This window comes from Convolutriloba macropyga, chromosome 7 (assembly GCF_964194025.1).
Source record: "Convolutriloba macropyga chromosome 7, txConMacr16.3, whole genome shotgun sequence".
Lineage (NCBI taxonomy): Eukaryota > Metazoa > Xenacoelomorpha > Acoela > Convolutidae > Convolutriloba > Convolutriloba macropyga.
The window spans coordinates 49,466,608-49,491,844 of NC_134474.1; the positions used below are offsets into that span (position 1 = coordinate 49,466,608).

The 25,237-nt window shown below is 36.6% G+C and overlaps 1 protein-coding gene across 2 annotated transcripts; it reads left to right on the forward strand.

The window, feature by feature from the left end:
• Window positions 1–107: 107 nt before the first annotated feature.
• On the forward strand, window positions 108–24,924 carry LOC142343013 (uncharacterized). Of its 2 annotated transcripts, none has more exons than XM_075394697.1 (3): window positions 108–379; window positions 19,265–19,423; window positions 20,870–21,009. In XM_075394697.1, exons 1-3 carry the CDS (start codon window positions 307–309, stop codon window positions 20,914–20,916), a joined length of 279 nt encoding a protein of 92 aa, XP_075250812.1. In that variant the 5' UTR covers window positions 108–306; the 3' UTR covers window positions 20,917–21,009. The 2 variants fall into 2 exon arrangements, with proteins under 2 accessions (XP_075250812.1, XP_075250811.1); XM_075394696.1 differs by lacking the exon at window positions 20,870–21,009 and adding an exon at window positions 24,352–24,924 and having other exon boundaries at window positions 113–379.
• The last annotated feature ends 313 nt before the right edge of the window (window positions 24,925–25,237 follow it).

The following is a 25,237-nucleotide window of genomic DNA, read 5'->3' on the forward strand; positions in this document are numbered from 1 at the left end:
GTATTGAAAAAACTAATACCTCGGATAGTGCTAAAAGGCAACTTTCTGTTTATTTGCTTCTTTCTAAATCAACTCAGGTTTCGGTGCTTTTTGACGTCGGCTCTTTATAACATTGGCTCTTCTATACGATATCTAACTAAACACATAAATTTATAAGCTTACTGCTTACTGTCTATATCCCATAGATGTTTGCTAAAACTGTGCGAAAGATTGAAAGTAGTTTCTACAGTTGCTGGAATACAATACATAACCATTTCCAACAATTGCGTCCCTAGTCAGTTATTAAGTAACGAGGCAAACGCATTTATGGCCCAAGACTACGACGACAGTTCATCTGACGAAGCAGTTTCAACCTCGGCATCTTTCGAAGTATTCGAATGTAAGTTTAAAAAAGAACCAGCAATTCAACAACATTTCAAGAAACCGATTTCCTGTACTGAAAGTCAAAATTAAGAAAGCCACAGGGTGCGGTGCGCAACCCAAGCCAGCTCTGATCAGGCCATCCAGACCAAAATTGGCTCTGATCAGACAGACTTGAGTCGCGCACTAGTGGTACCAGAGCGACCTGAGTTGCGCACCGGTGGTGCAAGGTTGAGCTGAGAAGGCTTTGTTAAGTCGTTTTCAAAATTAGGTTGGACCTAAACCTTAATTTTTGTTTTTATTGTCTGTCCCATCTGGAATATATAGCGGTCGGAATGTTTAATGTTGTGGCGCGCTGCTATATTTAATGCCGATTTTCTTATTGTTCCAAAACCATGTTTTCAAAATGGGAGCATATATAAGCGGCGAGGCTGGCTTCTTCAGTGAATTTTTCACTTTTTGTTTACGAATCGTAGAAAAAAGAAAAAACATCATTTTGTAGCCCTCAGGTTCTACTTTTGATTTATGAAAAATCATCAGAGATTTGAAAAAGGGAAACTCTTTAAACGTTCGAAGAACAAATAGAAAATAAAAAAGCATCGCTCGGGACGGGGGTGACGACAGATCGCGTTGAAATTTAATATAGAAACAAACATAAAATTGTGTGGTACAACTAGTTAAGTTAAACGGAGATTATCATTAATTTCTCTCAAACGAAGTTTGTATAAATTATATTAGCCCTGTGGCCTTTTTTAGTGCGATTTTTTGCTTCAACAATTTCTTGTCCGACCCATTTGACTTTTCGCCCTTGAAATTGGGATCAAAAGGCAGCGTCCAGAGGGCATTAAGTTCTCTTGGAGCCATTCAGCTCACTAGTCTCCAACTATGCGATTCACAGAAACTTGTATTTAGGAAAGTCCAGGTAGAACTCGCCAGTTTTCCCTGAAGAGTTCTTAATGAGTCCCATGCAAAAACTTATTAGGTCTCTATCAATTCAGCCCAAAAATGCATGTCACATTACATATATCTATGACCCAGTTGAACAGATTTCTCATGCGACTCAAACTACTGTTCTTTACGGAAAATCAGTAAAATTCTGCATGAATTTTTTCTGTAAGTACTCTTGTTATCTTTCTAAAGCTTAGTTTAATATAAACTCCATCGAATTTCTGTCGATTCATATAAATTTTGAGAGAAACGGATATCAAAGAATTTTTTTGTGTGAAAACTGTTTAATGACATATTGATGATCTTAACACCTAATATTCAAGTCTTGGTTCACAACCGATCATTGATACTACTACTACTCATCATCAGTTCAGTTCGAATCAGTTGGAATCAGCCTCGATAACGTGCCAGTAAAATCTTTTACTTCTCCCGTTTGCACGCTTTTGAGCTCCCCACTCGGGTGAGACTTCAAAAATTGTCAGTGTTGATTGTCCCTGCTCATGGGGTGAGATATTTTTTCAAGCAAGAATCCCCTCTTATTGGACGAGAAAATGTTTCAAAGGCTTGCTTGCGTTCTATATGTGCCTATGATCTTGCATCTCTTGTAAGCAGCATGATTACAGACCCGCAAAGAGCTGTAACAGAGATCTAATTGAGAAAGCTTATTGAAAGCCTGAGATAACCCAACAGGCCGCAAACTTTCGTTATCAGCCAGATTGGTGATTCGATTCAGGTTCTTAGTAAAAAAAAACTTTATATGAAAGCAGTTGTCAATTATTTTCACAATTTGTACGTTTACTTTTTTTCTGAGGCGTCAAGTTCATAAAACTTTTTTCAGGTTTCACTCGATTTGCCATTTCATCACACAAAATTTTAATTGGTATTAACTGCGGAAAACGTAGTGCCTCAACAATGTGAGTGACTCAATCACTGTCCAAAATACCTAACTTCCCTCCGCCAATCAGATTGTATTATGAACAACGCCATTTGGAGATATAGCTTGCAGCCCATTTATTGGGATGCAAATGTGCTGAGACGCCTGTCATTTCAGAATCCTCTCAATTCTCAGAGTAAAACAGAAACCCATTGTCTTAAATCCCTCGTAACCTCAGCAGCTTTGCTCTTATGAACTTTTGTTACTGTTGTACAAGACAACATATGCTCGGCTGGCTCAGCTAATAAATCCAATAGCTGATCATTGTATAGTTTCCAGAGCTCAAAGCGAGGGTTAAACGGTTTAGAGAAAACTCGGCCAAGGATCCTTTAAACTTCTCAACGATTTTTCAGCAACAAAGTTTCAGACCATCTTTTTTATCCTCTCTACTTTGGGACAATGGGACAATTGCAGGGGATTTCTGTCTGCGATAAATATTTCCTACAGTCGTTCTCATTTTATTGTTCCATTATTTCTCTAGAAATGGGAAAATATTTAGACGGGGCCTGCTTTTTTTCGCCAGACCAAATTGGAAAAATTTATATCCCTCCTAAAAATGGTACCATATAAAACCCTCAACCGCAAGTTTCATCCACCCAACTTTCAAATATTTTCATTGTCAAACAAGAGTTTACTTATTACCAAAGTTTTCCTGATCCGCTGATACCGCTATTGTTTAATAGTCGCCTTATTTTCCAAGACGTCTATTTTTAAGGCCTCTTTACCATTCAGAGACTGTATGTTGTTGATGACATGTCAAATTGGAATAAAAATTATAGTCAAGCTGCAGCAGTAAAAAGCGAGCAAATTTAAAAAATAAAGTTTTGCGAACTGCTTTTAAAGTGGAGCCAAAAAACCCTGTATAAATAATATTTTGAGATAATTTTACTCTCGTGCGGCAATTTGATCTTAATTTTCTGTATGAACACATCAATTGTTATTGTTCCAGCTCCCAAAACAGCACCTAATGGTTTAAAGATATATTTCATGTAGTTTTAGCTTTTTTGTATTTTGGCTGTTTTGTTTAGTCCCCTAGTCTTATTCAAGACAGTTCTCGCTGGCTATTTAATTAAACAATAAGAGTTTAATTAATGGTTGCAGTCAAAGCTAAAGGTTTTAACGAAGTTGTTTTTGAAGTAATTATTATTTTATACCCCGTTTGCATTGGTTTTATGTTGTTCTGTGACTTAGTCTCTTCCCGGGTCGAGGTTTTTTGGTGAATTTTCGTAAGAAATGCGGTGATTGCGGTGAAAAAAAAATAATTCACCGCTTTTCACCGCATTTCTTACTAAAATTCACCACCAAATTCACCGCATTTCTTACAAAAATTAACCGCATAGACTTTTATGGCAAATTAATGTAAGAAATGCGGTGATTGCGGTGAATGCGGTGAAAAAAAATAATTCACCACATTTCACCGCATTTCTTACAAAAATTCACCGCATATGATTTCCAAAAGTTGATTCCAAAATTTCCAAAAATCTGATTTAAATTCACAAGAAATTGCGGAGATGGAAGTGACAGTTGGCGCAGTGGACTGAGCAGTGGAAGGCATGCAGGAGGTCAGAGGTCCGAACCCGTGTGGGGACGATTCTTTTTTGTAATACTGAGAACGCGGTGAAAATAAATAATTCACCGCATTCACCGCAAAAAGATGTAAGAAATACGCGGTGAAAATATTTTTTTTCACCGCATTTCTTACGAAAATTCACCCCTAAACCTCGACCCAGGTTTAATGGAAAATCGCATTGGCTCGCCGACGACTCATTTTAACTTTCTCTTTTTCCCATTTATTCTTTTGATCATTTCCGTACATATTTAAATATTTTAACGGCTTTGACGAGACCTTTTCTTAAACATTTGAAACTTTTTGGGTGGCGCATTTTTTATCGTTGTTTTTGGTCTTCCGTCACATACTCTGGTTACTGATAGGGTTCTCTAATGAAGCATCTTTAAGTTAATTTAGTGTCTGTTGTTTGAATTGACACCCCTGGTTTTTTATAAAATGTTTCAATTTTTGGATTTTTCTGTCCTTTTTTGTCATTGTTCTCTCACATCTAACGACTTTCACAACTGTGCAACTTTTTCCTTTCAAACATAATTGAGTTGCTGATTTTGCCCTTTTTGTAGTTCGTCGGTGGTTTTGTCACTAAGTCTTACTGAAAATGGATCTCATTGACTCTCTTATGTCATATTTTATTTTTGTTGGATCGTTTTAACAACATTAACACGTCCTGTTTGCGAAAATTGGAAGTAGTTCTAAGATTTTGCTCCATATCATAGTTGCTTTGCTGTTCTGTTACTTAGTCTTACAGATTGATCTCCTTGGCTGTATATTGAGGCATATTTGGATTTACTTAATAATCCGAATTCAAATTTGGCGTTTTAACTACTTTGACACCCTTTGTCATTTTGAATTTCTGGGTAATAGTTGAATTTGATGCTTATATATTCATCAACTTTTGATTTTGATGCGACCTGTTTTTTTTAAAGCAGAGTGATTTATTTTGATCTCCGATTTGATATTTTTTTTGCTTTTCTTGCGTAGGTTCATTAATATTGGGTCTCAATTGCTCTAACAAAAGATTATTTGATTCTGTTCAATAGCACTAGCTAGCTAAATGTTTTACGGGCTGCACACCACTTTGTTAAACAAAATTTAGCCTTGTTCCTTGCCTGCATTTGTTGTTACCTATATTACGTGGTCCCTAATTGTTTTCATAAAAGCGTACAGATGCTCTTTATGATTAATGGTCAGGCGAGTGTCATACAATGCAAATTCCAGTTCCGTGTGTCAATGACTTTGACATTCATTTTCATTACAGCAGTACAAGTCTATCTGAGGCTAACTTGATCTTTTGTTTACTGGTTTTATACAAAATTATGTTTCCTGAGAACCGTCCCATTGGGTCTCGTTTTTTTTAAGCTGACGTTTTAAGACCGAAAAACGGTGAAAACTTCATAGTTTTTTTCATTTAAGCAGAAAGACATTTGCCGTTTTTAGATTATTTCTACATTCGTATTAGTAAATCAAGAGCTCATCCTCTAAGGAGTAATTATTTGAACTCTTATTTTACGATTTCTCCAACGTTTTTTTACAATTTAGAGAATTTGAATTGTACTGGGGCGCTGTCTTTTTTTTTTTTCAGATCTGTTCACACATTTTCATGATTTTTGAAGTCAAATTGGAGTAGTGATTTTGGTCACGCCGAAACCGGAAATGGAGCCAAAAAGCGAGTGGTTTTGCGGCGTGAAAGTTTTTCGCTCTAAATTTAAAGTAGAGCGAGAAAACGGTGTTTGAAAAAAAAATGTCTAGTTGTTTTTTGTTCAAAAATGATGCAAATGTGTGAACAGATCTTTAAAAAAAAGACAGCGCCCCAATACAATTCAAATTCTTTGAATTGTAAAAAAACCTCGATGTCCCCAATAATAGCCGCTATTGCTTCACGGCTATTAGAAAAAACTCGAAAAAAACCCGCAAAAACCCATAAATGTTCTTTCCAGCTGCCCTATAAATTAAAATTTTGAATACCAAAAACATGGTTTCAATTGTATTAAAGAGTTCTTTAACTCTTGCCTGAGAACTAAGGAATGCAAGCGATTAAAAAGAAATCCAGTCGACCTTTCTTCTTTGGCAAATTGCTGGTCTTCAATGCATTATGAGTTTAAAACAAAATATTCCGACCCCGCCCATCCACAATTTTGGCATAATTGTCTACCAAATGAGGAACAGGTAGAAAAATCCAAAAATTATTTTTTGGGAATCCCAAAAAACCCAAAAAGCCGAAGTATTTTTCAAAAAAATTGTGTATGAACGATACGATAGCCTCAAAAGTAAACAACTCAGTGGAGTAAATTGAAGCATTAGATTGCTGTGATATGCCAATATTAAGAAAAAGAGTCAAGACGAACAGCAAAATCAAACAGCAACAACAACAAACATCAATTACATCAAAAACTTTATGTCCAATTTAAAAAACAAAACTTAATAACAAAGTCAGCATACCGTCAGATAAACCTAAAACTAAACAAAATAACTTATAAATCACCTGAAAAGATATGGAGCAGTCCATAAAAATTTTCGGTAACAATTAGACGAAAAAGACCAAAAACGACCCTATTTAAATATTTAGTTTTGTAATTAATGTCTTTCATGACTTTGGATATAATTTTCTTTCGAAAAAATATCAAAATTATTACATACTTTTGCCCTTTTCTCTTTTTTGTCTACTTGTTACCTAGTTTGTTTGTTTTTTGTTGTTCTCTTTAGCTGCTTAATAAAAATGAATAAGGACGGGTCCTAATGCCCTTCTATAGAAGCGTTGGTAATCGTAAACCTTTGGGATAATTTACTTGATTTCTAATGGTTTTCATTACTTTTAAGTTAATTGTTTAAAAAAATAAGCGAATTTTTTAGCTTAACTTAAAAGTAATGAAAACCATTAGAAATCAAGTAAATTATCCCAAAGGTTTACGATTACCAACGCTTCTATAGAAGGGCATTAGGACCCGTCCTTATTCATTTTTATTAAGCAGCTAAAGAGAACAACAAAAAACAAACAAACTAGGTAACTAGGTAACAAGTAGACAAAAAAGAGAAAAGGGCAAAAGTATGTAATAATTTTGATATTTTTTCGAAAGAAAATTATATCCAAAGTCATGAAAGACATTAATTACAAATCTAAATATTTAAATAGGGTCGTTTATTCATCCAAAGGAAGCCCTTGTGACCTGCATTTGTCCAGAATACGTCTTGCGTCTACAAAAAGAACGTAAGACAAAAATCTAATTAATTTTCTTTTTTGTGAAAAACCGGTGTCGAAGTCAGTAAGGTCATAACGCATTCTTTAAAAAAACAGAATTTGGGACATCAATCCCTTTTGACACCTTTACTTGACTTAATTAAAGGAGATTAGGTAAAAAAAGAAAAATAAAAGAACATACTTGCGAAGTTTTTTTAGTTTTGGAAAACGATTGTTTTCAAAGTCATGAAAATCATCAGCTATCTATTATTATCAAATATTTGCTCATCTATTCGTTCATGAAAAGCCAGTAAAACCTATCACTATACAGGAAGTTTTATACGACCGAAACGACAAAGTAAAAATGACAGTTAAAGACAAAATTAAAAAATTCAATTAAAACTTGCCAGAAAACGTTTGACCAAAAAGAAGTGTCGAGGCCGTTAAAACGATAATGTATATCTTTCAGGATTTTAATCTATTCAATTGTGCTTTATTGTGAAGGCTAAAAATGTGATATGAGAACTGTCAATAATGAGATAATGTAACTAGAAAACGTGAAAAAATGGCAAATATAGAAAAACAAAAAAATCTGAAATCTAGTAGTATCAAAGCCAGAAAACAAGAACTTCAGGATTAAAGACACAATCGAGAATAAATTTTATTTCAGTAGAATGAACAAGCATTCTTTATTTGCTGACACTAAGCTGCAAGTCGACCAAATTACGAAAAAAAATAGAGGAAAAGTTCATTAAGCCATTATTTCTTTAAAAATCAATTATTTTTAAAAGTCGAAACGATCAGAAATTCCAAGTAGAAAACTAAATGCATTAGCTTGTAGCTGCTTAGGAAGCCAATTGGACCTATCACCCCGGAGCTTTGATTTGATATGTTCTGTTCTTTATTATTAAAAAAAAGGTCTTTTTTCAAAAAAAAGACAGACTGATTACAATCCGAATTCTTTTTGGATTGTAACACTCCAAGATTGGCCCAAAACTGGCCCTGCTAATGCTTATTGTCCGTTAGGAACAGTTGATTTGTGAATGTTGAAGATAGATAATTTGTTAGTTGAAAACTCAAAATTCTGCATTTTTGATAATCAACGAGTAAAGTTAGCAAAAAACGGCAAGTTTTAATTACAGAGCACTCTCAGCGGAAGTTGAAGTAGGAATAGCCCCCTTCTGAGTCTACAAAGATTGTATTAGTGTTGTTTGGGGGTATACTGTCGGCAAATTCATTCAAAGTGGACTCAAGTAGCTTATTTCCTGCTGATTTTGATGAAAAAGGCTGAATTTTGAAATATTTATCCAGAGTTTTGACCAAAAAAATTAAATCAGAATAATCAACAAAGCTTGTTTGTCTTCAAAAATGAAATCAACGAAACTATTCTTAAAAAGTTTAACAAATTTTGGAAAATTGACGAAAAATTAGGCAAAAATTTCGGAAAATGTGCATAAAAACATCGTGAATTCACTCTACTTTTCTCAGAAGCTTAAACCTCGATAACTCCCCGTAGAAAACGAAAATTAAAAAAAAATTAATTCCATATTCTACGCTGGACGAGCTTTCTAATGATACCAGTCTCAACTCTCTACGATGAATATATCGATCGGCGAAAATTGACTGAACAAAAAAAAACCCATTTGAGTATATAGTTCCTCCCCCTCAAGAGGGGTCGGAACAATAACATTTAATAACATACAATTAAGGGTACTTCAAACAGTTTCACATTATACATAATACGTGCTACCACAGTTGAGGTCCCATTGGTTTCTATCGATATAGATCAGCGGCGATATGGAGAGATCAGAGAAAAATCTCAGCGTCAAAAAACGCACCCATGAATTACAAAAATTTTATGGAAAATAAATCCCATCGATGGCTCATAACTTCATAGAATTCGGAAAACCAATTGATGGATTAGACGTGAAGCGTCAAAAACGTTTCCTATTGGCTGAAAATTTCCACTCTTTGTGTTGCTCTTACACACAACGCATTTGCAATTATTATTAAATGCATATAGGCGCGGATAATGGTATGTGGCTGAGGCGCAGAGGCACAGAGGTTGACTCCCCAACAACAGATTCCGAAGAGGTGTGCTTTTAGAACGTAATAAGCTGCATCTACGCATTGAAATTTTATCTCTGCTTTTATTGTATTGAAATTGTAGCAATTGATGGAGGGCAATGGAGTCTTGGGCGATGGAGTTTGCGGTCGGAATAAACGCGTTTTTAACTTAGTTAAAGACTTTCACGAATGAGTAACAAAAACGATTCTTGCAGTAGAATTTATTAGATTTACAGCAGAGAACTAATTATAAGATGAAAAGGGGAATTTGGATTCTTGAGATCAAAAAGTGTTAAAAACTGCCCATAGACACCCAACATCAATGAGAAAAATGAAGATGAGAATCTAATTATATCAAGATTTACCGTTAGAGTCCCAAAGCGGGCCACATAGAGTTCACTTTCAAATTTTCCGGAGGTATCCTAGCGATAAAAGCAGTTGACAACATCAGTTAACTCATATCTATTAACAATCACCTAAATCAGAGCGCATCAACAAGATATTGATCTTCTCCAAAATTAGCTGGATTCATTTCAACAATTTTGTTTTTTTTAATCCACTCTACTTATTATTTAGGGAACTTAAATTTATTTAAACTTTTAGCTAACACGTCTAAGTAAGGTTGTCAGTCAGTTTCAGACACACATTTGCTCAAATTTTAACTGGTTGTGCTCCCACCAAAAATGCCCAGAAAGATTCCACTTTAGAGATGGATGAGGATACCGCAAAGATGTTTGTTGGCATCAAGTCAGAGGGAACATAGTAAATTCAAATTGTCCTGTCGTCCCGTCCCGAGTGAAGCTAAATTTTGACCTTTTGTGCACAATCGGGTTTCGGCCTAGCTTGATTCAACTCAGGTGGTCCTCACCATTTGGGACTTCTGTGGAATGCCAAAAATCCTGCAAAAGTTGCGTCATGTAGTCCCGGCAAGTTTTTCTGCTTCTGATGAGAAAAGAGTGGCCTAATCCCTGGAAATCTAGCTGAGTTCGGCGCCAAGTCCTCTGCTATGGAACCACTGGCCTAACATTGATCTGTCGTTTACAATTTCAGATCATTCTGCATCACTTTTCCAGTAAATTATAACTTGACTCGTCAGTTATTGAGTTTCAACTGTTTCTAACCATGTAAATAACACACAATTGCCCAAGTTGTCGACACTTCCAGTGTTGTTTTGTGGGCCGGTGCATTCGTTTGTCTGTAAAAAAATGTTGGCTGTGAACATCATGTCTTGCCTCGTCTGTTTGCAAAATAAAAAAGGGAACCCGCCAAGCTTCTGTAGATTCTCTTATGTTATCTTCATGCTATGCAGCATATTCTTAGTGTGTGCAATCATTAATCCAAATCCTCACAAGCGTTGTCTATGTAGTGCACCTGAACAACTCTTTCGTGTGCACGGCAGCTTCGAAAAACTTCCGGTATCGGAGATCATCTTCGTGCACCTCGACGCCACAAAGAACTACAAACAAATATGAAGGCGTGGACCTCTATTTCTTCTTTAGCAAAAAACCTTTGTTCCTGCTTGCCAATTAATTGTACCAGTTGTAGGCTGTCTGCTTTAAACAATAAATTGATATTGTCGCGCCACTTCAAAACAGCAAAAAGAGGAGCCCTCTGACAAGAAAAAACTTTTGGAAACTGAAAAAAGTTAGAACTTGTCAAAACTCAAAAATGGTCAAAACTGAAAATTTTTATAAGTTGGGACCAAAAATTTATACACCCACCACACCTTTTTGGAAGGGAAACCTGAGGAGCCCGAGGTTATAGCACACGGTTAGGGTTACCTTTAAGCTATTCATGGACTCAACGAACGTTAATGCATTAGACCCACAAGTGTGGCTATTAGCACTTCTATGGTGCAAAATTGGCAGGTATTTTTCGATATTTTCTGATTTGTTAAATAACTTTAATTGTTTATTCTTTGATACTTTGGTTCTTCATTGAAAGTCAAATACCGTTTACTTGAGGTATTTAGAGCTGCATAATAACTATCCGCGTTATGTCAATAAAAGTAAATATTGCCGTACTTTGACATTTACAATGTGAACAATGTCCTAAATCATTTTCTTGATTAACCAATCAGAAACAACTATCAATGACGTTATAAATTATAAATATTTGATTATTTATTTTAACCCAATTGTTTGAACAGTGAAACCTTATTGTATTTAGAACCATTGGAAACTTACCGGGAGCAGTTAGCTCTAAGAATAGAATAAAAATTGATTCTTTAACAACAATAGTCTTTTTGCAAAGTTTTGCTAGATCTTCAGATCTTGCGAGTTTCAAGTTAGTTGAGCTTACTTGACGAGAAGTGAGCAACACTACTAACATTGGCTGAAGCCTTACAAACTTCAGCACCAGATTGAACATAGATTATCAATAATGATTTTTTAAACTTCAATCAACAAAATTAAAGTTAGTCTTTCAATGCGTCCGAGCGACTAATTGTTTCGACAAGATTATTAGTCAATCGAACCCTGTGAATAACCAGGCCTGCGTAAAGCTCGCGAACCAGGCCGTGATATTTCAGTTCCGCTGAGATTCTTGAGCAGCCGCAATATTTGGTCCGCTGGCCCGGACAACACGAACAGCTATGAATCTTCGATTCAATTTGGTGGACCAGAACGAAATCTTTGCGATGGCCAGCAAAAGTCCCAGTAGACACTGGACAAGAGTTGATTGGAAGACGAGTAGTCAACTCAATACTTTAGAGAAAAAGCAAGCTGACATACGAAATTTGTTCTCCAGAAACCTTGCCGAGCTAGAAGGCTACCTGACACAAAACAAAATAATGACAACCGCAGACAAAAGTGCCTATCGATGCTGCGTCGAGACGTGCGAAAGTTTAGAAGACAACAGAAAGATGCAGACGTTACCCTTAAAACCAAAGTATTGAGAAGCTTTCGACAATGACATCAAGCGTATGTTAGAAGAAAAGAGCAAAGTTTTGATATGGGTAGTTGACAAAGTACTATTTCTCCGAGCCATTGAAAGTTTCCGCACAGAATTTGTCGGTTATTGGAAAGACATATTTCGAGCATACAAATCTTCGTGCAGCTCGACGCCACAAAGAATCACAGACAAATATAAAGGCGTGGACCTCTTTCTTCTTTAGCAAACAAACATCGTTTGTTCCTGCTCCTGCTGAATCACTATCTCAAGAAGTTTGCCAATTATTTGTACCAGTTGTAGGCTGTCTGCTTTAAACAATAAACTCAAATCGTCGAGCAACTTCAAAACAGCATCAAGTGGAGCCAAATGACAGCAGGAAATAACTTTTACAGCTGAAAAAACTTAAAATTTGTCAAAACTCAAAAATGGTCGAAACTTAAAATTTTTATAAGTTGGGACCAAAAATTTATAAAACCACCCCCCTTTTCGGAAGGGAAAACCCGAGGAACACGAGGTTATAGCACACGGTTAAGATTACCTCTAAGCTATTCATGAAGCTAACGAACGTTAATGTACTAGACCCACAAGTGTGGCTATTACAGTTCTATGGTGCAAAATTGGCATTTTTCGATATTTTCTGATTTGTTGTTAAATTACTTCAATTGTTTATTCTTTGATACTTTAGTTCTCAATTGAAGGTCAAAAAACCGTACAAATGAGGTGTTTAGGCTGCATAATAACCATCCGCGCTTATGTCAATAATAGTCAATATTGTGGTACTTTGACATTTACTATGTGAACAATGACCTAAATCACTTTCTTGATTAACCAATCAGAAACAAGTATCAATGACGTTATAAATGATAATTATTTGAATATTTATTTTAACCCAGTTGTTTGATTGTTTGAATAGTGAACCCTAATTGTATTTAGAACCATTAGAAACAGTTACCGGGAGCAGTTGGCTCTCAGAACAGACTGAAATTTGATTCTTTAACATCTTTAGTCTTTTTGCAAAAATTTGCCAGATCTTCAGATCTTGCGAGTTTCACGTTAGTTGAGCTTACTTGACGAGAAGTTAGCAACATTACTAACATTGGCTGAAACCCTTACAAACATTAGCACAAGATTGAATATAGATTATCACAAGATTGAAAATAGAATACAGATTTTTTTTTACTTCCATCAACAAAGTTAAAGTTAGTCCTTCAATGCGTCCGATTGACCAATTGTTCCGACGAGATTATAAGTCATTCGAAACCTGTAACGAACCACGCCGGCGTAAAGTTTGAGAACCAGACTGTGATATATCAGTTCCGCTGAGATTCTTGAGCAGCCGCAACATTTGGTCCGCCGACCCGGACCACGCGAACAGCTATGAATCTTCGATTCAACTTGGTGGACCAGAACGAAATCTTTGCGACGGCCAGCAAAAGTCCCAGTAGACACTGGACAAAAGTTGATTGGAAGGCGAGTTGTAAACCCAAGGCGTTAGAGAAAGAAAGCTGACCTACTCAAATTGTTCTCCAGAAACCTTGCCGAGCTAGAAGACTACCTGACACAAAACAAAACAATGACAGCCGCAGACGAAAGTGCCTATCGATGCTGCTTCGAGACGTGCGAAAGTTTAGAAGACAACAAAAAGAAACAGACGTTACCCTTAAAAGCAAAGTATTTAGAAGCTTTCGACAATGACATCAAGCGTATGTTACAAGAAAAGAGCAAAGTTTTGAGATGGGTAGTTGACAAAGTACTATTTCTCCGAGCCATTGAAAGTTTCCGCACAGAATGTGTCGGTTATTGGAAAGACATATTTCGAGCATACGAATCTTCGTGCAACTCGACGCCAGAAAGAACCACAAACAAATATAAAGGCGTGGATCTCTATTTTTTCTTTAGCAAGCAAGCATCGTTTGTTCCTGCTCCTGGTGAATCACCATCTAAGGAAGTTTGCCAATTATTTGTACCAGTTGTAGGCTGTCTGCTTTAAACAACAAATTGAAATTGTCGCGCCACTTCAAAACAGCAACAAGTGGAGCCAACTGACAGCAAGAAAAAAACTTTTGAAACTGAAGAAACTTAAAATTTGTCAAAACGCAAAAATGGTCAGAACTGAAAATTTTCATAAGTTGGGACCAAAAATTTATACACCCATCCCCCTTTTTGAAAGGGAAAAACCGAGGAACCCGAAGTTATAGCACACGGTTAGGGTTAACTCTAAGCTATTCATGGATTCAACGAACGTTAATGCATTAGACCCACAAGTGTGGCTATTAGCACCTCTATGTTGCAAAATTGGCACTTTTCGATATTTTCTGATTTGTTGTTAAATTATTTAAATGTTTATTCTTTGATACTTTAGTTCTTCATTGAAGGTCAAATACCGTACATTTGAGGTATATAGGCTGCATAATAACCATCAGCGCTTATGTCAAAAAAAAGTAAATATTTCGGTATTTGACATTTACTATGTGAACAATGTCCTAAATCACTTTCTTGATTAACCAATCAGAAACAAGTATCAATGACGTTATAAATGATAAGTATTTGATTATTTATTTTAACCCAATTCTTTGAATAGTAAAACCTAATTGTAATTAGAACCATTAGAAACTGTTACCGGGAGCAGTTGGCTCTCAGAACAGACTGAAATTTGATTTTTTAACAACTTTGGTCTTTTTGCAAAAAATTGCTAGATCTTCAGATCTTGCGTGTTTCAAGTTAGCTGAGCTTACTTGCGAGAAGTTAGCAACATTACTAACATTGGCTGAAACCCTTACAAACATTAGCACGAGATTGAATATAGAATATCACTAAGGATTTTTTAACTTCAATCAACAAAATTAAAGTTAGTCCTTGAATGCGTCCGATTGACTAATTGTTTCGACGATATTATTAGTCATTCGAACCCTGTGACGAACCGGGCCGGCGTAAAGCTCGAGAAACATGCTGTGATATATGGATTCCGCTGAGATTCTTGAGCAGCCGCAACATTTGGTTCGCCGACCCGGACAGCAACACGAACAGCTACGAATCTTCGATTCAATTTGGTGGACCAGAACGAAATGTTTGCGATGGCCAGCAGAAGTCCCAGTAGACACTGGACAACAGTTGATTGGAAGACGAGTGGTCAACTCAAGACGTTAGAGAAAGAGCAAGCTGACCTACTCAAATTGTTCTCCAGAAACCTCGCCGAGCTAGAAGGCTACCTGACACAAAACAATGACAGCCGCAGCCCAAAGTGCCTATCGATGCTGCTTCGAGACGTACGAAAGTTTAGAAGACGTTAGAAAGAAGCAGACGTTACCCTTAAAACCACAGTATTTAGAAGCTTTCGACAATGACATCAAGCGTATGTTACAAGAAAAGAGCAAAGTTCTGAGATGGGTGGTTGACAAAGTACCATTTCTCCGAGAAATTGAAAGTTCCTGCACCGAATTTGTCGGTTATTTGAAAGACATATTTCCAGCATACAAATCAGTTAAAGCTGCTTGCTCAATTGTGAATGAACTATCAAACTTGGAGAAATTGAAAACAGAAACTTCAAGCGACTGCAAAAAAGCGACATTGTGTAATCAGGTGAAACAATGTAGAAAAGTTAGATGAAATCTACGCAAAATCCCTTAGAATGATGAAGCGAGATTATTGCATCCGAGAGTTTATGGAGGTCAGTAATATTATGACTTACTATCAGCACCTGATCAAGCAGTACGGGCACAGCAAGGATTGTCGAAACCAAACATCGCTAGTGTCATCAACAACGACTGGTGAAAAACCCTAACAAAACTGTAATCGATACAAGAAATTAAGCAACAGAAACCACAGAAGAGAACGTCGATGTCTCTTCCAAGCATTCTGCTACACGTTGCAGCAGAGAAGAACCCAGTATCGCTAGCTCGCGTTCATCAAGAAGGCGAGATTGACGAAATAGAGCTCGCAAACCTAAGAAAAAACAAAGCAAAGCCTGCGAGAGCGGCAGTTGGGGATAGAGTACGAGCGTGAGGAAATAGAATTTCGTCGACGACAAGAAGAATCGCAACAACAAGAACAAGAATTACGTCTAAAGTTGCAACAACAAGATGAACTACGTTTGCCACAGCATGAAAGAGCCCTTGAAAATGGAAGGAAAGCTGAAGCCGACGAAGAGCAAAAGCGCCTAGAATTGAACTGAGAAAACGAAGTTCAAGAACATCTGGGTCGCAGGCAGACGACTAAGAAAGTGTTGGATCAAGGCCCAAGCTAGAAAGACCTGCAGGCTGGGCAAATTCAGTAGCCAAACAGTCCGGCCCTAGTCGACCACCATCTCCAAATGTTGTGATCAACCCTCCTAAGAAAGTCACACAGGACAGAGTTGACAAACGTTTCAGCGCTTACCTGAAAACTACCCCGCTGTTCCAACCGGGCGCAGGACATTTCTGAACGAGCTGCAAGATTCGAGTATTCTCAAGAAACCAGAAATCCCTAAATCAATTTGGGTAACAGAACTACATACGTTTTTGCCCAAGATGGCGTTCCAGCAACAGAAAGAGAAGCCAAAGTCCCAAGCACAACTTTTGCAAAAGATCGATGGAGAGCCAAATCCAAACAACAGTGAGCCAACCAACCCCAAAAGTAATTCAACAACCGAGTGGTGATCCAAGAGCATTACCAAAACTCAAGTTAACGGAGTTTTCAGGAGACCCCTTGGAGTGGCTCGAATGGGCAGAACTCTTCGGTGTCACTGTACATCAAAAGCGACTGAGTGATACTGAGAATATGCAGTATCTCAAAATTAGCATCGCTGTTCAGGCGAAAGCTGCAATTTCTGGATTGGGTTTTAGCTCACAGGCATACTATCAAGTCTGGGACATTCTCTCTTTGGCAGACCGAAAGTCATAGTGGAATCTCAACTTATGAAGATATACACACATACTCCAGTTAGACAAGATGACTCTAGTAGCATTGTTCGTTTTGCAAACGTTGTCACAAACTCAGTTAACGTCTTGACTCGACTTGGATTTCAGCATGACCTGGAATCGGAGGGAATTCTGAGTTCAGCAACCAGATAACTTCCCCTCAGCTTAAACAGTAGTGGCTATGACACCTACAGGATGATTGACTACTAGCAGCAAATTTGATTGTTTTCGAGGACTGTTTAGAATCAACAGCTTTGATACATGAAGACATAATAGCCCAGACGAACTCAAAGTTTCAAAGCCGCGAAAAACCAAAAACAAGTACTTTTGCATCCAACGCTGATGATTCCAGTGGATCAAGTCGTCCAATGCCGGTTGCTCAACATCTTTGCGTTCGTTTCTCAGTGCTGTTTTGTTGACGTGCCCTGCTTTTCTTTCTTTTCAACTTTTGATGACTTTCATTTGGTCTCACGTTTCCAGATATTCAGCAAGCTTAGTCCTTCTGCTCGTAGGTCAATCTGTGTTATCAGGGACTGCACCCAGTTCAGACTCGTCAAAAATCACATCTTCAACCGTCCTAATACTACGTGAGTTGAGGATGTACTCCTGACATCGGTTGTCAAAGGTCTTGAAACCTCAAAGCTTTCTTCCCTGTGTCTTGACCTCAAGTTTCCTCACTACTCAGCCTTTTTTCTTCTTAAAGACAGTGCAAAAAATTTAAAACGATTATTGAAACATCAAGATTTGAGCCACTCATCTCTGCTGGGTATCATTCCGCTCTTTGAATTAAATCAAACTTGTGATTTTCGCTGCATGGATAATTGCTTCTCCCCACCTTGTTTTTGGAAAGTCTTGAGTCAGAGAGCAAACTTCGTGTCATCTTCAGCGATGACCTGCTTCACCTCTTAGCTATCGCATTCTTTTGTGGCCTCTCTGGTATAGTCCTGACGTGGCCAATGCAAATCGATTGCATATTTTGAAATAAACTCACTGTTTCTAGTGCATTCTTGACCACTTGCGTGAACTGACCTAGATTTCTTCACTTTTCCAACTGTTCAGTCGCACACTGTTGAAACTATAGGACACTGAAGGTCAAACAAATCAACTTGATCTTTTTTATAATTTTTCCTCGAGAAGTTTCAAGCAGAAATTTTCGTTATCAAGAATCACAACATGATCTGGAGAAACACTGTCCAGTAGAGGAATCCTGCTGCCTGGCACCTTTTAGAAACCTCCGGAGTAGTTTTTGTTGAGCCCGTCGCAACTGTCGAATAATTGTTCCCTTCTCAGTGTCTCCTTCATGCCCAGTCAAAATGTCTCTTCTCAAGACACTTGCTGCATAGCACTGTCTACTTGCTCATGCAGTCCATTACAAGTGCTTGGGTGTCTGTGCCGTGCTCATGGAATTTCTGCATCATTTTACTCGATTCTGAAATATGCTGCCGGATTGAAGCTCTCCTGTATGACGAAGCCTCCATAACTCATTGGCAGACCATTGAGGACAACAGAATTGAACGCGGTCTCAGACTGCTGAGAACTCTTCAGATTATTCAAGCTGCGGCGGAGTTATTGCTGCTCGCTTCCTTGATTTTCACAATTTTCAGTCCATATGCAAGCTTCTGCATTGTGAAGGCCCTCTGTTGGTTGTTTTCACGATCAGGCAAGGGCGTGCTCTCATTGGGCTGTTCCATTAAGGATTTATTGAGTTTCCTCTTCTGCGTCTTTGCCCTAAACTTCGTGCTCCAAAATCTTGTGCTTTTCCTGCGTAGGCAAACTTCTTCACTGTATGTTGATCAAATGGCATTTGAGCGGGTTTTGGAAAAAAAAGAACTAAACAGTACACGAATATAACTGTCGAAAACAAAAATGTTTTGGGAATGAATTTTCTGACCTAATCTGCTGCTCCCATATCTTTTTGGGCTATGGACTTTTGCAGTTGGAGTGGAAGTGTTTTTAACTAATTAGAAACTTCAATAATTTTGTTCATTTGAATCAACTGCGCCCGACATTATCTTAGTATGTTAACGTCTTCAATAACTCAACAACTAACAAATAACTCAAGTACTAAGCGGATTTCTTACGCGAGGCGTGCATTAAACTTTTTTAAATGGGTTTTCTATGATCCATTGAAAATCAGAGATCTCCCACCGTTGGATTTTCAATGAGCACAGAAAAAGTACTTATGCATGAACAATCGATGGTTTTATCAAACTACTATGATCCGTTGATGGAATTCAATGGGAGTCGAACCTGGATATAGTAATTACAGTAAAGCACAAACTACGTTTACCCAACCAAATCTAAGCGTTTTTTCTGAAGTTTTTTCTGAAGAGAGAAAAATAGGACTGACTACCTATCGCAACAGCGCCAATCTTTCTTTCGAAAAGTTGTTTACAGAACAAAGGCTCATGAATTCTGTTATGCAGCTGGCGAAAACTTGGATCCACAGTTGTCCTTGGTTACCCAATCGAGTGCAGCTGTCACAGTTACTCCGTCTGCAGCACCCAGAGAATATCTATACAGAGTTGCTGGCCCACGACCTAAAACTCCTGAGCTTTTCTATGCATTGAACTACTCGGCTACAGGTATTTTTCTATTGCTTTTTAAAAGATGTGTATAAATGGAAGTCTGCAAATTTCGTCGAGCTTTAAATTAGAGCTACTACACTGGCACATATGTGCACACGTAACACGTTAGGTATCACTTTTTCAAATTGGGTTGATTGGAGGCGTGATATAACTTGAAAAAATATCCAAAATTTGAAATGAAAATGAGCAATCTGCAATCAGGCCTTCAAATTTTCTTTTAATGCAAGACCAATTCCCTCGATAAAAAGGATCAACAAGGAAACATACATAAGCACAAATCATTAAAAACATAGCTGGCAGATCAGCCAGAAAATAGCCGCAATATCTTTGTAGATTTGCAGTCTAAAAAAGATAGATAAAGAAACAGACGAAAAAAGAAATTTCTGTAAATGCTGAGATGTTAAATTTTGATTACGAATCTGCATAACTTATTGCTGCTTCTATTAGGTGCTCTCAAATTATCCTCAATTAGAGTGACACACATTCACTTGACCTTAACTCTTTGAATTAAATTAAAGTAAAGTCAATTTCAGAGTTACGAAGTCATTTTTGAGAGTGCGGCAAGTCACATGTGACCAAAAATTTCATCACGCGAATGAACAGAAAACTCGCTCCATTCAGAGTGAAAAAAAGACATCGCGCACGCAATTCAGTTCAAATTGCATTAGGAAGAACAAAAGCAGATTTGAAGCGGATTTACTTTTCTCTTGTCGTAGATGGGATAGACAAAGAGAATTATACTATTGAAATTAATTAGGCATTAAAAAGACAAAAGAAAGAATAATACTCAAAGCCAAATAGTTCAAAACAAAAACCGCTAACCCAAAAAAATTTGCACAAGAAGTTATCAGCCAAATGTACAGAAACGGAATTCCAGAAACTCTCAGAGCGACATTATGGTAAATGAAATCAATTACAACACGGAGAAATGGAAAAAATCTAAGAAAAAGCTTAAAAAATCAAACTTTTTAATTACTGACAAAAGCAGACGGCATAAAACGATATACGCAATAGGATAATGTTGAGATGATACAAGTAATAATGTGGAGAATAGACCTACATGGAAACAAAATGCCTATTTCCGCAGTTTTGAAAGTTAAATCAAATTGAAAAACATAGCTGGCAAATCAGCCAGAAAAAAGCCGTAATATCTTTGTAGATTTGCAGTCTAAAAAAGATAGTAAAAGAAACAGACGAAAAAGAAATTTCTGTAAATGCTGAGGTGTTAAAATTTTATTACAAATCTGCATAACTCATTGATGCTTCTATTGGGTGCTCTCAAATTATCCTCAATTAGAGTGACACATTCACTTGACCTTAACTCTTTGAATTAAATTAAAGTAAAGCACATTTCAGAGTTAGGAATTCATTTTCGAGAGTGCGGCAAGTCACATGTGACCAATAACTTCTTCACGCGAATGAACAGAAAACTCACTCTTTTAGGAGTGAAAAAAGACGTCACACACGCAATACAGTTCAAATTGCATTAAGGAAGAACAAAAGCAGATTCGAAGTGGTTGTGACGTCATATGGTCGTCACCTAAATCTTGACGAAATAGAAAACAGACGAAGAATACCGGAAGCAACTCGAAGCATCAGAGCTTCACAACAACCGCAATTGCGACTGAAACCATTGCCTTATGTCTTAAAACAAACTCGAACCTCGCCAAATTTGATTCAAAAAGATGCTGAAACTTATACAACTGTTACGCGAACGACTTGCTCATTTACATCATAGGAGCACAATAAAATACAAACAGTTACAACATCATTCAGTATCGATACAAAAAACGAACAAATTTATAACGTAAGAAAAAATTTTAACAAAAAGCTGACTGAAATCTTGATGCCAAAAACCCTTATATTACTGAAAAAATTTGGTAACGTCAAAAAATGACCCAAACTCTTAGAATGGTCAAATAATGATCAGCTCAAAAAATGATCGGGCTTAAAATTGAAATAAAACTATTCATGATACTGGAAAAAACAAAACTCCACAATCAACTGTAATACACAAAAATACACTAAGAATATTTTCTGCCTTCTTATAAACCGCACTTTAATTCAAAAATTTAGGGCTAAAAACCACTACATTTATCGTTTTCGAGTCAACACAATTAGGACGAATATAGGATTAACTTCTCTCTTGTCGGAGAGGGGATAGACAAAGAGAATTATACTATTGAAATTAATTAGGCATTAAAAAGACAAAAGAAAGAATAATACTCAAAGCCAAATAGTTCAAAAAACCGCTAATCCAAGAATATTTTAACAAGAAGTAATCAGTCAAATGTTCAGAAACGGAATTCCAGCAACTCTCCGAGCAACATTATGTTAAATGAAATTAATTGCAACACGGATAAATGGAGAAAAATCTACGAAAACGCTTAAAAAATCGAACTTTTTAATTCGGCATAAAACGATATACGCAATAGAATGCTGGGATGATACAAGTGAAAATGTGGAGCGTACACCAACATGGAAACAAAATGCATACTTCTGGAGTTTTGAAAAATAAATCAAATGGAAAAAAATGAAGTAGAAAAACAAATTATATCTCATTAATTAGCAATCAAGACCAGCATTGAGACGGATTAGCATGTGTAAAATGTCTTAAAACAAAAACACCTCACGTTAGAAAGAAGCATTGGATTAATGAATTATGAAAATTCACTGAAAAAAGTCCTCAAAGAAACTAATGACAAAGTCAAGTATACGCGCTCATTTTTAACTTGAAACGCATCATTAGGCTCTCAAAAACAGTGATATGAATTTCTCTGAGTCACATGGACAAACAGACAAAAATTCTATATAAAACCCAATTACACGCAAGAAAACTAGGCCACCAGAAAGGCTCAAAACGGTTATCCACATGCACCATTCATTCACTCAAACAAATTTCGAAATCGAAAATTCATTCATTGAACGCAACTCGTGATAAAAAAATCGTGCGGTAAGTTCTCACGGCAATTTTCCTACTTTCGCTTCTAGGTCAACGCCGTCTGAACGAATAATACTACAGGAAAAAAAGCATAGCCGGAACAATTCGGGAAGCGACCCGAAGCGTTTGAGCTTCACAAAGAAAACCCTAATTGCAACTGCAACGATTACCTTTCTCATAGAACATTAACTCTTTACCTCAGCAGCTTTGATGTAAAAAATTGCTAAAAATTTTATCGCTTTCACCACGAGATTCGAGCATTGACATCATTGTAGCAACTTAAAAATAAAAACATGACATCACTCAGTACCGATACAAAAACCCACATTTTTAAAACCCTCAGATTTAAAACATACATACAGAACAACTCTTTAAGCCAAAAATTTTTATATTGAAGCCATTTGATAGCGTTAAAAAATGTCCGCAATTCTTAGGATAATCAAATACTGATTAGCTCCAAAAATGACAGGGCTACACATTGTCATGAAATAACTCATGATAATGGTCTTCAAATATTAAAACTCCGCTATCTCCGCTATGTAGGGCCAAAAAGCACAATGTAAAAGCATAAGGCAGATATTTTTTAGAAAACCAAATTTTTCTTTTAAAAAACTAACATTTTGGAGTCAAAAGGCTATTATATCTATCGTTTTGCAATTACTGCAATTAAGACAAAAAGATAAAATTCACTTTTGTTGGAGATATACAAATTCAAATTGCAGAAATTAAAACCATTACAAAAACAACAGAATAGCACTCAAAGGCAAATCGTTCAAAACCAAAAACGCGGCCTCAATGACATTCTCAAAAAAATAGTATTAGCAATCTGAAATCAGAACTCCGGCAAATTCTCAGCACTGCCTGATGTTAAATGAAATCAATTGCAAATTTAACAAATGAGAAAATTAAGAAAAGCTAAGATCATTAAACTTTGTTTCAGTTGATAGAAGCAGAGCGATTAAAACCAGATGTTAAGAAAAGGCCAGAATGATACACATACATGCTCGAAAGTGGAGAATACACTAACGTAGAAAATAAACAAAACGTAAAACAAAAATATTTGATTTTTGAAAAATAAAAATCACATTGAAAAAAGACTAACGTAGAAAAATAAAAACATTTCTTTTTTTAGCATTCGAGACTTCGAAAATTAAATCAGCTTTCTAGTGCATAGTTTTAAAAAAGTAAAACAAGAATTCGAAGAGTAAAATAAATTGCACTTGAAAAATTTTCATTCACCGAATTTCATAGAGTTAAGGCCAGAACAAAATTCAATTGTCAGCAAAACGAAATTTAAATCCCTGATGCTCAAAGAGTTTTCACAGTAATTAAAACTCAAATACAAGCAAGAAACAGAAAAACTGCTAAGCCGGATTATCATGTGTACAATTTATACACGTTATAACGAGACATTCAATGCATGAACTATCACAGGAAAGTTGCCATATGCACTGATTTTTGGAAAAAAGTCCGCTTATACATCCAAAATGTTAAATTAAAAAAACCGAAAAATAACTAAAAAATCAAGACATCTACCCATTTTGAAACTGAAACACATCACTAAGCCCTCAGAAATACTCTGGCATCAATTTCCGGCATAATTTGAATATAGCTTCGAATAAAATTTTTTTTCCAAAAACAAAATTACAAGCAAAATAAACTGGGCCAATTGGACAAAAAACCGGCTAAAAACGGTTATCTATATGCATCATTCGGTCAAAAAACACTTTTGAAAGTGGAAAAGTTTAAAAAAAACCTCAAGAAAAACCAATACTCCTCTTCGAGTCGTAAAAAACCAAGAGAAGGCCAATAACAGCCCCAGCTATTGCTGTGCGGCTATTAGCGAGAAAATTTTTCTAGCAGTCAAAAAGACGTAAAATATAAAAGTTAAATTTAATTATAGTTCTCGAAAGAAATCTCGAAAGAACTCATGAGCTAAGTGGCGACAGACAATTGGCTATTGGTTGATTGTATTTTTATGTAGATTGCAGTTGCGCAATTCGTGTGTCTGAACCAACACTCCACGAGCAATTGTTAACTCACATAGTTAACTTGAATCAATTGCAACATATGAATACCTCCCTTAGGGAATCATTGGACACAATGCTACAAAATACCGATTTTAACAGAGATTTGACAAACATCTCCACACAGTTAGAATCCATACAACGACAACTGGGCTCTTCTTTGCACAGATTTCAACAAGTTATGAGTCAAGGTTTTACGGCCAATTCTCTTGATTTTGTTCACTACGTCACTGCTTTCTGGCACCTTCCCCCTAATGAGCTGCAGCAGAAAATAAACGATGCAATTCTCTATATACATTTCAAATGTGAGAGCCTGCAGAATGTCATCAACATTGATGAATGGAATGCCGAGTATACTCCGAGAGATCGGCTGCGTATCAATGGTATTAATGAGGAGCTACGCGCACTCTCAAATCGCATTCAAATGGTTCATCGACAAGCTGACATTGTTTGACAGGAACTGCATCCGTTTATATTACAATCCCCAGCATGTGTACTATAATCAATCCACAAATTTATTATTTACGTTTTTCTAATAACTCGGAAGGCAATCAGCTAAATGTCAAATTTGACCACTCAAACTCATTTAAAGAAGCTACCCGGTTGTCGAGGCACTTTTAAATATGGTCAAATTGGGTTCTTAAAGCAATGTTTGTGCTGGTTTAGGAGTTAAATTAAAGCCATTATGCCGAAATTCCTGAGACATCTGATTTCGTGTGTCACATTTTCTTGTTTGGAGTACTCCTTCCTTTAGAAATTGATGTACTCCAATTGAGAAAAAGCAATACCCGAAATCAGATGTCGCAGAAATTTTGTCATAAATATACAAACGGTTTCAATTAA

Coding starts and splice junctions, on each gene's coding strand:
- LOC142343013 (XM_075394696.1), top strand. CDS start 307: ATGGCCCAAGACTACGACGACAGTTCATCTGACGAAGCAGTTTCAACC. Junction 380..19,264: donor ATCTTTCGAAGTATTCGAAT/GTAAGTTTAAAA, acceptor TCTGTTATGCAG/CTGGCGAAAACTTGGATCCA. Junction 19,424..24,351: donor ATTGAACTACTCGGCTACAG/GTATTTTTCTAT, acceptor ATTTTTATGTAG/ATTGCAGTTGCGCAATTCGT.